This window comes from Monodon monoceros, unplaced genomic scaffold (genome assembly GCF_005190385.1).
Source record: "Monodon monoceros isolate NGI ecotype Baffin Bay Population unplaced genomic scaffold, NGI_Narwhal_1 Super_Scaffold_2, whole genome shotgun sequence".
NCBI classification, from domain to species: domain Eukaryota; kingdom Metazoa; phylum Chordata; class Mammalia; order Artiodactyla; family Monodontidae; genus Monodon; species Monodon monoceros.
The window spans coordinates 17,403,683-17,418,701 of NW_021703776.1; the positions used below are offsets into that span (position 1 = coordinate 17,403,683).

Here is a 15,019-nt window from a genome sequence, read left to right on the forward strand (position 1 = left end):
GAGAGAGGCATGGACTGGGAATGGAGATTTGAGAGTAGACACAGGCGTTGAAGCCGTGATACAGATGGGGATTCCCGGGAAGATATGTGGCTTATTAAAAAGAGCAGGAATCAAGGGCAGGGCCCTGGAGAATGGGGTCCGAAGAGGGGAGGAACCGGAGGAAGCAGGCTTCCTTCCACAGCATCCTGTCCCTTCTCTCCTGGCCCAAACCCTGCCTGCTTCTCACTGCCCATCCCAGGGATCACCTTCTTCTCAAAGCCTTTCTCTCTCATTCTCTTCCTTGTTGCCAGCCACCTGATACACTAGCATCTCCTTTTAATCCCCGCTGCACTTCGTTTTTGCCTTACCTGTGACTCGTTCTGTGGTGCTCTAGATTAGACCTCTGTATTCCTTCTGCTCCGTGGTAATTGCGGGGCCTCTCACATGGCAGGTCCTCACACTCAGCAAACACAGTCCCCTTGTCAGTAAATATTTGTTGAATTGAATGAGATGGATCTGACCATTGGAAAGCATCATAAGATTTCCATTCCTGGAGATGGTTAAGCCTTTATCGAGAATTGTTTAGACTGGCACTGTCCAATAACATGTAATGTGCACCACACATGTAATTTAAAATTTTCTAGTAGCCACGCTGGAAAAAGTGATCAGAAACAAGTGAAATTAATTTTGAGCAATATGTTTTATTAAATCTAATATAACCACAGTATTATTTCAATATATAATCAATGAGATAGGTTGTTCTTTTTTTTTTTTCTTAAGTTTCAAAATCCTGTGTGTGTTTTATACTTAACTGCACACCTCAACTTGGACACTAAATTATCACTGGAAATACTTGATCCATACTTAGACTTCATTAAAAAAAAAACAGCAATTATAAAATAGATTTGCATACTAAGTTGTTCCAAAACATACTTAAAACATTTTCTTATAACTGAATCAAGTACCTATTTTTAAATTGTAATGAATTAAAATTAAATAAAAATTAAAGTTCAGATCCTCAGCCACATCTTACGTGCTCAGTAGCCACACATGGCTAGTGGCTCTTGTATCAGACAGCGCAAATCTGGACACCTGGGCCAGGTGAACCCTCTGGTTCTTTGATTCACAGGTGTGTGAAGGTGGCTCCTTGGGTCTCTTTAATGCTGTCCTCCCCTCAGGAGTTGCTAAATTCCAAGGGGGAAGGAACTCTCTGCTTTCTCACATTCGCCTGCTGCCGCCAGGGGTTTGGTGGGGGCAGACCCAGAGGACCCAGTTTGGCCATGTAGAGAATCCCCTGCCCAAACTCTGTTCCCTGCTTCGAGGAGCTCTGCATCTAAAGGCCAAAGCATAAGCCTTGCCTGCAGGTGGTGGGTCATGGCCTTTAGATGAGATTAACAGCAGGTTAGCAACACACCCTTTTCCAAGTAGCTCAAATTCACGTGTCCGGCCATAAAACACCGCTCTTAGGTTCAGGCCCACCTCCTGCCGTCTCACATAAGGTTGAATGGTCCGTGGATTTGTTGTTTTCTCCCTTCTGTGCCTGGAGAGGTTAAAAAGTAACTGCATTAGAACAAAGTGGGGAAACAGGGCATCCCTGTGCTACCAGCCTTGTCCCCTGCAGATCTGCCTAGCAGCACCCACGGTTCGCCCAGCTCCCAGGCTCTCAGAGCCCTTCTCCACTAATTCACCGTCCTGCCCGTGGGGACCAGCCCTGGGGGAGCCAGAGGCCAGAGAATACCCTGCCCGAAGCCCATGGAGCCCGTAAAGGTGGAGGGAGGTGGGTAAGACTTCCCAGGTGGAAGTCAAGAGGGAATTAGGACTGGCTCTTTCTGAGCTCAGACGAGGGTCTCAGGCTTTTCTTATGAGTCGCTGCTCATCCAGACAACCAGCTCCTTACACGGGGTCTGCATCAGCTGGTCTGACTTTCCCACCTGCTGCCGCTTCAGCCACCCTGGTCCAGCGCGCTGGGAGATGGGGGAGCTCAAATCCACCAAGCTACTGATGTGGGCGGGAGCAGGGAGGAGGTTTTCCTCCCCTGCGTGGCTTGCTGCCTTCTCTTTGGGCCGTATCAGCCCACTGTGTGCTGAATGCTAAATGTGCTCAGCTATTAAAAATGCAGACGATGAGCCTGCTTCTCCAGAAGGAAAATGAACCAGAGCAAGAGACAAATCAGCGAGCTCCCGGGTCTCCTTGCGAGTGCCCGGCGGCGGGTGGAGGAGGGCCCCCCCTTCTCACAGAGGCAGGGCTCCTGTGGGTGTTCAGGGTGGGAGGCGTGTGCTCCTGGGCAGCGGAGGCTGTGCAGTAGGAGCACTCTGGAAGCTCTCCCGCCGCTTTATGGAGAAGGAAGTGATAACTGCGAGGCCCCGTGGGAGAAACGAGGCTGGCTTATGGCTCTTGCCTGGGGTTGGCTTGAACTGGGGGCAAGACCACGGCTCAGTATCGATGGCTCCCACAGGACGTAGGGAGTGACCTTAGGACTTTGGCTGAGGCTGGAAAATTCTAGAGACCCAAAGGGCTGCAGCAGACCCTCCAGGTGACCTAACCGCTCTGACCACCCCAGATCCCTCAGCAGGGTTCTTGCAGTGCCCCTGCCATGCCTAGTATTCTTCAGTGGCCCTCCGTTGTTTGCCACAGAAGCTCAACCCCTTTGGAGGTAGATATATGATCTGGCATTTCCCACTTGTCCAACGGCTACTGCCAATGTCTTAACCCCTTCATTTCATTTTCCAGGTGTCCCGATCCCATTGTAGCTCCTCGTGTGCTGTTTCCCCTACCAGGAGCAGCCTCCTTGCCTGTCCCTACACATATTTAAAATCTCTGCATCGGGCTTCCCTGGTGGCACAGTGGTTGAGAGTCTGCCTGCCAATGCAGGGGATACGGGTTCGTGCCCCAGTCCGGGAAGATCCCACATGCCGTGGAGCGGCTGGGCCCGTGAGCCGTGGCCTCTGAGCCTGTGCTTCGCAACGGGAGAGGCCAAAACAGTGAGAGGCCCACGTACCGCAAAAAAAAACCCTCTGCATGAGCATCACTTCCTCCATGAAGCCTTCCTGGACTTTTTATACAGACTGAGATGCTCCTTCTTCTAAGCTCCCATTAACACTCAAGATACCACTATAACAGATACCATCATCCATGGTACTTGTTTGCATCTCTACCCTCCCCTGCCCTCTCCTGCATGCCCATTTTTTAGCGTGGAATCTGGTGTCCAGCAGATATTTCATAAACGAATGTACGATGAGTGAGTGAACAAAGGAAGGGGTCTGTGAAGTACAACTGCTCCTTCTTCTTCCTCACAGAGATGCTAAAGGAAGCAACCGGTATAAATAATGATTTTTTGAGTTCTCGAGGAGAAATCAGGGTGCCATTTTTCCATCATGAAATTCTCTTTCTCCATTACAATTTATTAGAGTTCGGAAGAGAGAACTAGGTCCTGGGTGATAAAAAGGAAAAACCCTCTGTGCTCTGGCAAGAAGGGAAAGGTATTTTCTTTTCAATTAGAGGCAGCAGTTACAGTCATGACCATAGCACATCCCCTGCGTGTCGTGTCCCAGGATGCGCTTGACCATATGAGGAAAACCCTGGGCAGAAGGGAAGTGAGGAGGTGGTGTGGCGTTCCACAGAAGTCCCTCCCTGGACTCCCACTTACAGATCCAGCCCCTCACACACGAGATGAGGGGGGCATATTCGGAGGGCAGTTTTTGCCCCTAGTGGTACAGGCATGGGTATCAAGGGAGATGGAATGGGGCAGAGGCTGAGGGAGGGAGGGTGGGTGGACTGAAGGAGCAGTCAGAGGTTACCGTGATGAGCCACAGGATAGAAAGGGCAGGTGGGTACGAGGATGGAAGGGAGGCAGGTTAGGATATTCAGGCATCCAGAGGGGATAATGTCCCTGCCAGGACAGGGAGGCATCTGGAGCTTAAGCCTCTAAGTGCTGCCTGTTCCCTGAGTTTCAGAAGAACAATGGACAGCTCCTTGGGTGTAAACTCAACTGACCTCGTCAAGTCACAGAAGTGCTCAAAAATAGAGACCAGAGTCTAAGGAAGGAAAATACAGGCTATGACAGCTGGGGAGAGAAAAGAAGTGGCATGACTGGAGATAGAGAGTCTGAGCCATGAAGCCATGGTCCTTCATATCTGCAGACCACATTGTAATTTTTAGATGCCTTCGTAGCCCCACTCCCTTTTTTTTTCGGTTTCTTTTTGCTTCTATGTTTGTTTTTTGTTGTTGTTTTTTGGCAGCACCGGGAGACTTGTGGGATCTTAGTTCCCCAACCAGGGATCAAACCCAGGCCCTCAGCAGTGAGAGCGCAGAGTCCTAACCACCGGACCGCCAGGGAAATCCCAATAGCCCCACTCCCTTTTGCGCCTCAAGGCTGCTCGGTGATGAGATGAGGAAACAGATCTCCCTGAGGTGGCACACACAGCTGGACAGGGGTGGAGCTGGGGCTGTGATAAAGATCCCCGCCCTTAGAGCTCCCTGAAGTTCAACCCCTTTCTCGCCCTTCACTTTGCTGAACGAATGCCCTGGGTCAACCTTTCTAAGCCTCAGGTTCCTCATCTATAAATTAAGGGTGAGGAGGAAACACGACCTCCCGTGTGGGCGCAGCCTACCGCCCAGCGCCTGGCAGTGCTCAGTGTGTGCATGGCAAGGGCGAGTGAGAGGCATGAGGGATGGGGGGAGGTCGACAACACCCCTGCAGTGTTGTCATCACCATGGCTCCTCTACCAAGAAGAGAGACAGCTGCAGGCTGGTCCTTTCCTAAAGCATTTGTGCTGCTAGAGAGCTGCTTTGCTTCGTATTGTGTTACGTGATTTAACCTTCACTGCAAACATTGACTCAGTCATCAAACACTGATTGAGCCTAAGTGCTAAATAGTATGTATGTCGCTGGGATAACTCCAGAGTGATGTATGCACTTGGTCCAAATCCCCGCCCTCGGGTAGTTCATGGCCTGGCCGGGCCACAGAGTCTTAGAACTAAAACCTTGCTCTTTGTTGTGATAAGTGTGGCAGAAAGACCAAGGAAGGCACAGCCAGCGCTGAGGGAGGAGAGGACCCGTCATCCGGATCAGGGCAGATGGGGGCGTGTTCACCCTGAGGAGGGAGGCGGGCACGGCAGCAGGAGGAACTGCCCACCCACGCAAAGGCCCAGAGCCAGGCGAATGGACACAGTGTTCCAGGAGCTAGAGTCCCGCGAGGCGCTGGGAGAAGGTGCCCGGGGCGGGAACCGTCGGGGGCGGCAGCTGCGAGGTTGGACTTGGTCCCCTGGGCAGTGGGGAGCCCACAAAGTCTTCTAAGCAGCAGGATAGCAGGGTCGGATTTGCATTGGTGGAGATGGATTGAGCACAGAGAGAGGCTGGATGATGATGGGATTTCGATACAGGTTCAGGCAAGCCGTGATGACGGTGAGCACGAGGCCTGAAGTGGTGACGCAGAAAGGGTGACACCGTGGGGGAAGGTCTCCAACTGGATGGTGATGTTGCTAACGCAGAGCTTTTTAAAAACGCAAAGTGTATTTAATTCGGGGCAAAGCATTTCCTGAGTCTGCTGTAGGGCTTGGCCTCCTGGATGGAGGTGGCTTGGGTGCGGGGCTGCCTGCCCAGTTCTGGATTCCAATACGGAGAAGGAGGAAGAGGTCGAGAGGAAAGATGCTTCCTGGGGAAGTGGCCCTGTGAAAGAAGCTGGGAGCAGAGGCTTGGGCGCTGACGGCAGCCAGGGGTGCTATGCTCAGAACAAGCTTCCTGAAAGCAAAAGCAGAGGGCCTGACCCCCGGTCCCGGTTCCCCGCCTTCCCTGGCAGGGGGATGGAAGATGTTCTGTGAGGGTCCCGTCTCTCCCTCTGGGGCGGTGTTGGCTGCAGGGTTTGAGGGAGGCAATGAACGTGCTGGCTGCGCGGGCCCCGGAAGGCGAGGGGTAGGCCCGGCAGGCAGGGCAGCTTGTAGCTCCAGCAGCGGGAGCCGATGACCTCTGGTGGCTGCAGGCGGGAGCGCGCCCACTTGGCAACTCCTGAGCCGAGTCTGGACTGGGCCGGCGCTGAGGGCTCCGTTATGCCCTGTACCATCGCTCCCTCCAGAATCCACTTGCTTCCTGATCTCCTTCATCTGAAATCCTGCCCTGAAAGGCCCTTGATACCGTTTATGCCTTGATGAGAATTTCACTGGGTACTCATTTTCATTGTGAGGCTTTTCGTTCTCACATGTAGAAGGAAAGGCACTGAGCAGGTATGGTTGGTTTGGTTTGGGCTTGTCTTAAATTCCACCCGGACTCACTGCCCGGGGCTGCACCCCTGCAGGCAGGCTGGTCCCCAGTGCACTCCGGAGACAGCCTGTCCAGCTTCATGTACCCTCTACTGTGCCAGGACTCTGTTTTCCCTTCGTTATCTTCCTCTCTCCTCTGGCTTGCTGATTTTTCCCATGATCTTGGGGTATTATGACTCCCCAGGAATGTCAGGGCATTTAGTGCCCATTGATCTCCCATTGGGTTCGGAGACCACCTTCTGAGCTCCGTGCCCTGGGAAGCCCTGATTAACAGAAGTGTCAGAGACACTAAACAGAGGCTGATGCTGGAACTTCCTGCTTCCAGGGAATGTGGAACCGCCTAGAAGGGGGCACATACAGTTCTTCTTCCAGAAGGCGTCTTAGGGCCAGCAAGGACCCCCATTGCCTCACACAAGTCAGGGTTGCAGGAGACTACGTGTTCGTATGAGAGGAGGCTGGAGTTCCTCTCACTCTTCTAGAATGTGTATGCAGGTGGGAGCTTTCACCACTAGTCCAGGCTTGGGCAGTGCCTAGGAGACTAGAGATAGAGAAGCAGGTGGGATTGTGAAGTAGGGCTGAGGGCTCCTGGAAAGGGATTGAGGCTGAAAAGCCTTCTTACTCGGCTCTGTCTTTCCCCTTCTGCACCCCCAAGAAGTGGTCCTCCACTCTGGGTAAATATGGAGGGCCATCTGCTCCCACCCATCTTCCACTCATGCCCCCCACATCCTCTTCCACCCCTCCCCCCATCATGGGACCAGAAGGGCTAAGAGGACAAAAAGTTCTGATGGTGACAGTGACTTGCACCCCAGAAGCATCAGGGGCAGTAGGGAGAGGGGACGGCGTGATCCTCTCCCCCTTTTTGTTTTTGCTGCAATTTATTGAGGACCAACTATGTGCCCAAGCACCATGCTAAGCACTGTATATGTATTATCTCTGTCAATCACTTCAGATATCTGTCATGACCTTCATTTTACTGATAAGGAAACTGAAGCCAGAGTAGTGAAATTCTGAGATGAGCCAGGCAGGGCAGCCTCACATGCCTGCCTGGGCTTTGCACTGCGAGGCCACCCTGCCGAGGAGGTGAGGTGGAACAGAGGCCCCGCTCATGCACTTGCCAGGCTGACCGCCATCTTTTTTTTGTTTTGTTTTGCGGTACGCGGGCCTCTCATCGCTGTGGCCTCTCCCGTTGCGGAGCACAGGCTCCGGACGCGCAGGCTCAGCGGCCATGGCTCACGGGCCCAGCCGCTCCGCAGCATGTGGGATCTTCCCAGACCGGGGCACGAACCCGTGTCCCCTGCATCGGCAGGCGGACTCTCAACCACTGCGCCACCAGGGAAGCCCTGACCGCCATCTTTTAATTCCCACAGAAGTCAGATGGCTTTCCCACCATAATGCATCTAGCAATAGAAAAGGCAGGATTTGGATCTAGGTTTGTCTGATTTCAAAGCCTGTATTCCCAACCATTATCCTAAGTTATCTTGCAACACCTTCCACATTCTATGACCTTACCAGAACAATGACAAGGCACAGACCCCCAACTCAGCCCTACTTGTTCTCTCTGATTTGATCCTTCTTGCCTCTGGCCACGTTTACAATTTGTCAGCGTCAGCTTGTTCATTTCTCCCTGCCTCCTAAGGGAAAGTCGCACATCATTCTTCCCAGCAACTAACCGCCTCTTCCCGCAATTGATGGATGAGATCTTGACCTATCACCCAAGTCACTGATGAGTCTTCTTGACACACTTTAATCTTCTTGGCCAGCGATGGGCCCCTGCGAGCTCCTGTGGGTACGACTCTGGGCTGGCACGAGACGCTGCTAACCAATCGTTTTTTGCCTCAGCTGCCAGGGCCACTCACCCCCAGTAGCTGTGTGGTCTAACCACATTTTGCCAGCTTGCTGAGGGTGTGTTATGTAGGAGGGCATCCAAAACTGTGCAAAGGCCAGGAGAGATTATGCATGGTGCTTCCTCTCTGCCCACCAGGCCTGACACTCGGCCGCAGAATAATGTTAATCTGGCAGATTTCCTTATTTCCCGTGCTCGGTGGTTGATTACTGTTTGCTTCAGGTGTTGACAAATTGGCTTTCTGAAAGTTTTCCCAAACGTTTTCCAGATTGAAAAAAATACTATGCATTCATTCGTCAGGATTTATATAGCACTTCCTGTGTCTATTGTACCAAAATAGGACTTTGCAGCTCTGTTATTTAGGCTGATTCTTAGGGATTGCCTGACTCCCAGACTTCAAGCATGTCCCAAGCATTCCTTCAATTTAAAGAATCTAAATTTGACTTAATGGCCTGATAGCAGCCCCCAAAATGCATCCAAGAGAGCCAAGTAGAATTCCTTCTCTGAGGGCCTTTTAAAATAAGGTCAATTCCTTTTGCTTTGGGATGACTTACCTACTATCCCTTCTTGGAAGGCAAGAGGCTGGGTGAGATGACCCTTTCAAGGGTCAGCCAGTGAGTTAGAGATCCTCAAAATTCTGCCAGACCAGAAACACAGGCTCATGGGCCTTAGTGGAAGGAATTGGTGGGAAGAAATCAGACGGCTGAGAGCTCTCATCAGACATGTAACCCACAGCACAAATACCATATGTCTTCAGGCTCCTGCCTGTGAACTCCATCTTTCCCCTGTGCTGCTAAGTGGAACAGGGCTGGTGATGATTTCTGCAGGCCTAAAGGTTTTCTGGACCATTCTTTTAAGGCTTATCTGTTGATGATGGAAGGATAAATCATGATCGCCAGGAAAGCATAGCTGGAGGGAGAGCAGCTTGTCCCGCAACACGTTGGTGGCCCTTGAAACGGCACCATAAGATTCTCCACCTCTGCTCTTTTGCAGACATCACTGGGCGGGGGAGGGGAATCTACCTGGTGCCAGGAGAATCATTTTTCTTAAAGCCAGAGGACTCTCCTTGGTCCAGAAAGGTAAATTCAGACAGGCCAAGCACCCAGGAAGAAGACGCCGGCAGCCGAAGCAGCATAAAGAAGCAAGGTAGATCCAGCAAGGAAGATGAGGGGGGACTGTTCTCGGCTGTGGGATCCCTTCTGGGGACCTGGGACAGAGGCGCAAAGACAACAAGGAGATAAGTGCTCCCAGTATATTAGACACAGCAGGGGGACAAGCTGCAGCCCTGGGCTCCCTGAGAGAGTTCCTCCCAAGCAAACAAAACAGGCATTATGAAAGCAGCAGGAAGAGTGGGGACACGTCTTTCCCTTTCAAATCTTGTTTCTCAAAGAAAGGACAATAGTGAGTTGATAAATGCAACTAATTGTGAGACCTCGGTGAGTGTGTAAGTGCATCCCTTAAGATTGAAAGGACAGGAACTTGAGGGGCTTTTGTTAAACTTAGGGGGAACTAAGCAAAGAGGCTAATAAATTGCTTAGTTAGTAATTTGGGTGTTGCCCCTTCTCCACCCCTCCCAGCTCCTAGCAGCACATGGAGGTGCTGGGGCTCCTGTGATTTGACACAAATTGGGAGATGCTCAAACTGTGACAGCAGGGGTCAGAATCTTTTGGCTTCTTTCCAAATGGAAAAAAAGTGAGCCTCTTATTCAGGGTCTGCTGCCCAGGCTAGAACACTCTACTTATTGGCTGGGAGAGGTGATGGCAGAGGAGGGAGGGGAGTGGGAAAAGGGACAATGGGAGAAAGGAGAAGGCAGTCCTGAGATGATGGTGTTAGGGCAGCTGCCCTCCCTCTCACATGCGGGGGTCTGTATGTAAGTGAAACAGGACCTGGGGCTCTCAGTAGTGTCTTATGTTAGCCAGGGCTGAAAAAAATCAAACCTCTGGGATTGGCTTTCCAAATCCTGTGGTACCTTCTTGCGATCATTTGCTCCTTGTTCATCTGTTTGGGATCTGGGGGCTGTTGCCAATAGTAATGAAGAAAGGAGACTAAATTCTCTCAGCTGGACCAGTGGCTGACATTTATGCTGGGGAATGAGGGTGGTAAAGTTAACTAGGAAGGTCTTTCTGTGTCTGTCTCTCTCTCTCTGTGTCTCTGTCTCTCTCTCTCTCTCTCTCTCATTTCCCCCGAGGATGTGTTTGACCCTTGCTACTATCACTGAGCTTCCTGCTTCCCTGCCTTCTCTTAACACCCAGCAGAAGTACCTTCTCAGTTCAGGCCACAAGCAGGTTGCCTTACAGGGAAAGCCCAAAGCCTTTGGGGGAAAGAAAGGATGCTAAAGAAAAAAGGATCAGGGCTTCCCTGGTGGTGCAGTGGTTGAGAGTCCGCCTGCCAATGCAGGGGACACGGGTTCGTGCCCCGGTCCGGGAAGATCCCACATGCCGCGGAGCGGCTGGGCCCGTGAGCCATGGCCGCTGAGCCTGCGCGTCCGGAGCCTATGCTCCGCAGCGGGAGAGGCCCGCGTACCGCAAACAAAAAAAGAAAAAGAAAAAAGCATCAGAGATGGTCCGCAGTCTGTCCTCCTGTCTGTCTGTAGCCCTTCTCCCTTAGCTAGTGGACACCCTTAGAATTCCCACCCCAGCAACTCAATCTTGCTTCTCCTCCCACTGCCAAGTGGCTGCTTACCTGGCTTCAGGGGTGTTTTTTTACTCCGTGGCTCCGCCCCTCACCTGGTCTTTGGAGCCCTTTGAAACATTCTTTCCTTAACACCCCCCATTCCAATCCAAGAGGACCACACATCAGCCTTCCCTTCTTGTTTCTGATGCACTTCAGTCCCACATCCTGTCTCTGGGCACTGGGATTGAAGTCCAGCTGGAGTTACGGAAGCGTTGGCAGTAGAGGCTGTGAGTGGACCACGCTCAAGTAGTGGAGAAAATCCCAAATTAGGAGATCAGTCAGTCACACATATTCGCTGGCTTGGCTCAAGCTCAGTCACTAACACGCAGTCAGGAAGAAGCATCACCATCAGAGAGGTGAGTCACGTGGCACTGTTCCAGCGGCTGGACCTGCTGCACCTGTGCTCTCGTAGCTGCCTTAAGGGACTTGCTGGAGTTGGACCGTGACTTCAGGGGAGAAACGCTGGCTGTACTGTGAGCATCCGAGGACCCCTTGACTCGGTTTTAAAATTTATTTCAGTTGGTCTAATTGCTCTGGATCATTCTATCCCAACGTCATATCTCTGTCTGCTAAGCTCATGAGTACTCAGCACACAACTCAGACCGGCTCATGGGACAAGAGCTGGACCTGGAGCGTGAAGGCCCTAATTTCCTTTCCTGAACTCACTTGGCTTCACAAGGAACTATATGCGGGGAGGCCACACACGTGCTGGAGAATCTTCTCACCTGGCTACTAGTCCACGTGTTCACATCAACACTTGAAGTTTAACTTTTTTCTAAAGAAATAAAAGTCTGCAGGTCAAAACAAGAGTGACAGATAAATCAACAAGAGCTTTTTAAGCAGGCGCTTATGTATTTTTAAAGTCAGGATATTGAAGTATAATCTAAGTTACATGAGTTTGTAATTTGTGGGATTTTTTTTTTCCGTTTGTACATTAAAATTTTTTTTTTAACTATAGTAAAATACACGTAACAAAATTTCCCATGTTAACCATGTTTAAAGCACAGTTTAGGAGTATTAAGTACATTCACATTGTTGTACAGCCGATCTTCAGGACTCTTCAGCTTGCATAACTGCAACTCGATACCCACTAAACAGTACCGCTAAACTGGATACTCCCCTGCAACCACCATTCTCCTTTCTGTCTCTGTGAACTTGACCACTCTAGGTGCCTCATACAAGTGGAATCATACAGTAGTCACCTTTTTCTGACTTGCCTATTTCACTTAACATAATGTCCTCAGTGTTTATCCCTGTGTCAGAACTTCCTTCCTTTTTAAGGCTGAATAATATTCCATTGTATATATATACCACATTTTGTTTATCCATTTATCCATCAGTGGATATTTAGGTTGCTTCCACCTTTTGGCCACTGTAAATAATGCTATGAGCAAAGTGTACAAATATCTCTTAGCGACTCTGGTTTCTATAATTTGTGTCTTTTAAAATTGAGTGAAGGAATGAGCCTGGACATATTCCATATCCCATGGCTTTGCATTTTTTACCATTTGGAAGAAATCGGGAGCGCAGCACTAATTTCATCAGGTAATATCTTTGCAGCTTCTCAGTGTTCTGACTTTTCAAGGGCTTCTTGTGCTCTTCTTTAGCGATAGGGGAGTGCTTTGAGAATTGCCATTAACTAGAAAGTAGCAGCAGTGCAGCTATATCTCGGTGATTGAAACACTCATCAAAGGCTGAACTGTCAGTGACTTGGTGTCTAACTAAAAACCACTGTTCCAGTTTCCCCTCACGTGGGACTTGAAGTCCCACCCCACGCTTCCCCGGGCCAAGAAAGCACATGGTCCTGGGGTGAAGTCTCATGTCTGGGAGCATTGTGCTCCACTACTGAGTGCCCTTCTCACTGGCAAAGGCCTATAAATAACATGCGGGATCCTGTTCCACAGTCAGCAAAGGGGCAGGGGCTGAGGGGTTGCTGAAATAATTTCATGAACAAATTGATCAAAGAAATGATCTGTGAATGAATCTTAGGGAAGGGAGAGCCAGCCAGCCATGTGGGCAGATAAGACTCCTCACCTGCAAAACCAGCCTGTCTTTCATGCCCTCCATTGTCTGCAGGCATGTCTAAGCCCTCTTCTAGCCCATCTGGCATGCAGATAGCTAAGTGGGCTTCACTCTCAGCTCAGAAATGACTTGGGGGGCTGAAGTTGTTCCCATCCTGCCCCCCTGCAAGGAGGAAAGGGAATCTAGTTCAGGAACCAAAACAAAGCTTTTTCATCTCATCTCATCTTTTCAGACCCCAAGACAGAGTTCTCCACCGCCCCCCAGACACAGGGTCATCCAGCATGAAATGCACAGAAATCAAATGCATATCCGTTACAGGAGAAATGGCAGGGAAGTGGGGCTAAGGTGACAGACTCTGAAGAGCAAACACATACACCTTTGTGCTCTGTCTTCTTAAAATTCATCCTCTCACCTGCCAGCCTTGAGAATTGCCTATTTACATAGCTAGCTGCCTAAAATGGAATATTAGATAATGTTCCATGGCGGCTCACTCAATTTGAGCCCATCCCCGGGATATGAGTGATCCAAAAGTCCTCTGACAGTGTATAGCGTGGCACGCTGGCCCGCAGCCATGCCTCCGTGTTGTGTGAGCTCCGAGCTAAACAGATGTCAGGCCCGATCGCCTGGGTGGGAGACCAGCCGAGCAGCGGGGGGGAGGGGGCGTGATTCAGCACGCGGCTCCGTGGCACAACGGCCTTCGTGGACAGAGAGCATCGTTTCCTGAGCTTCACGGCAGGTGCCTTGTTCTGCCCAAGGTGCTGTCTCAGAGACTGCCGACTAAAGGGACTGGGAAAGGGGGAGCTGCAGGATCTACGGGGACAACCGGTCCAGGAGGTAATCAGTTCTGATGCCATCCCTGGCGCTGTGCCAGCCTCACACCCGCTCTTGGTCCTTTCCAAGGCGTGCATCTCCCTCCCATCAGAACTGGAGTCCTGCTGCTCTCGTATAGGAGGAGTATAAATAAGTGATACGGAAGTGTCCTGATAATGATAAGCAGGCATGTCTTCTCAGCAGACCAGATGAATCAAAGAAGGCAATTGTGTGTGTTTGTTCATTTATTTTTCAGTGTTCCGGTTCCCGTAGTCAGTTTAGAGAAAATTCCTAACCTAGTGAAGGCAGATGGTGCCAATGTCAAAATGAACTCTGCAGCCACTACTGCGGTCACTTTCTGCTCCACCTCATCCTCTGCCGTCTCCACCCCGCCTGTCATTAAGCCGGTCTTGATGTCCAAGTCAGTGCCACCTTCCCCAGAGAAGATCTTAAATGGCAAAGGAATTTTGTCTGCCACCATAGACAAGAAACACCAAAATGGCACCAAAAACAACAACAAGCCTTACAGGAGACTTTCAGGTACGTGTCTGTGTCCTTCGAGTCTGGCTCGTGATCAGATTGCAGTTGAGTTGCGTCCAGAACGAGGGAGTGATGCTTTCTTATCATAGAGCAGGTCTGTTTCGTTTTAAGGGAGACACGGAGTTTACCTGCCAACGGGAACCTCCCCCGCCCCTAAAAATACAGGGGAGAACTGGTTCTCTTAATCCCGGGCCAGATGTGGCACCTCGCTCAGCCCAGCCCTGAGCAGCAGTTACCTTAGTGACCCCAAGGCAGGAGGCTCTGCAACCCCTCAGCAGTCTGTGGATTCGGAGGGTCTTGTCCTCACACTGACAGGCTGAACTGCCCCTGGGTTCCGGAAAGCAGAGTCGGGCAATCCACCGTGATATCTCCCAGTAGCTCAGGGCAGGCTTGGGACAGTCGCCTCGGTGCTGTCTGCCCATCTCCATCCTTTGGTCTCGTTGGTTTCCAGGTTGATTCTGTGGTCTGGGGCTGCAACTGCCTTTCCCACATAAGCAGATTGGAATTTCCATCTGGAAACGCTTGGACTGGCACAGCAGATGGGGTGTTGAAGGGTCTCTCTCCGATCTACTTGGTTGCCCGAGTACCTCAGGGTACCCAGAAAGGTGCACACGGCCAGTCCTTAAGACAATGGTTGCGCTTAGGGGCCCTCAAGTGGGTGATAGTTGCTTTGGGATTGTTGTAGAAGGAAATCTGGCAGTTTTACTTTCTCTAAAAGACCAAGAAAAGCTATAAACTTTATAACTTCTTCACACACTCTGGGCATTTATCAAATGTCAACCAGAAAAAACAAAATACAGTTGACCCTTGAACAGCGCAGGGATTAGGGGTGCCGACCCTCCACGCAGTCAAAAATCCCTGTATAATTTCTAGTTGGCCCTCTGTATCTGCAGTTCCT

At 50.8% G+C, this 15,019-nt stretch overlaps 1 protein-coding gene across 15 annotated transcripts in view; it reads left to right on the forward strand.

Moving 5' to 3' along the window:
- ATXN7L1 (ataxin 7 like 1) overlaps positions 1-15,019 on the forward strand; it is a 243,690-nt gene that overhangs the window by 189,528 nt on the left and 39,143 nt on the right. For 14 of the 15 annotated variants that reach the window (XR_003795185.1, XM_029233303.1, XM_029233302.1 and 11 more), the window contains one exon: positions 13,838-14,121. Coding sequence is in view for 14 of the 15 variants with exons in the window: in XM_029233303.1 (XP_029089136.1) it covers positions 13,838-14,121 (284 nt within the window). In the remaining variant the exon portion in view is untranslated. Of the gene's footprint in view, positions 1-13,837; positions 14,122-15,019 lie in introns of those variants that run through there. The other variant, XM_029233315.1, reaches the window with a different exon arrangement.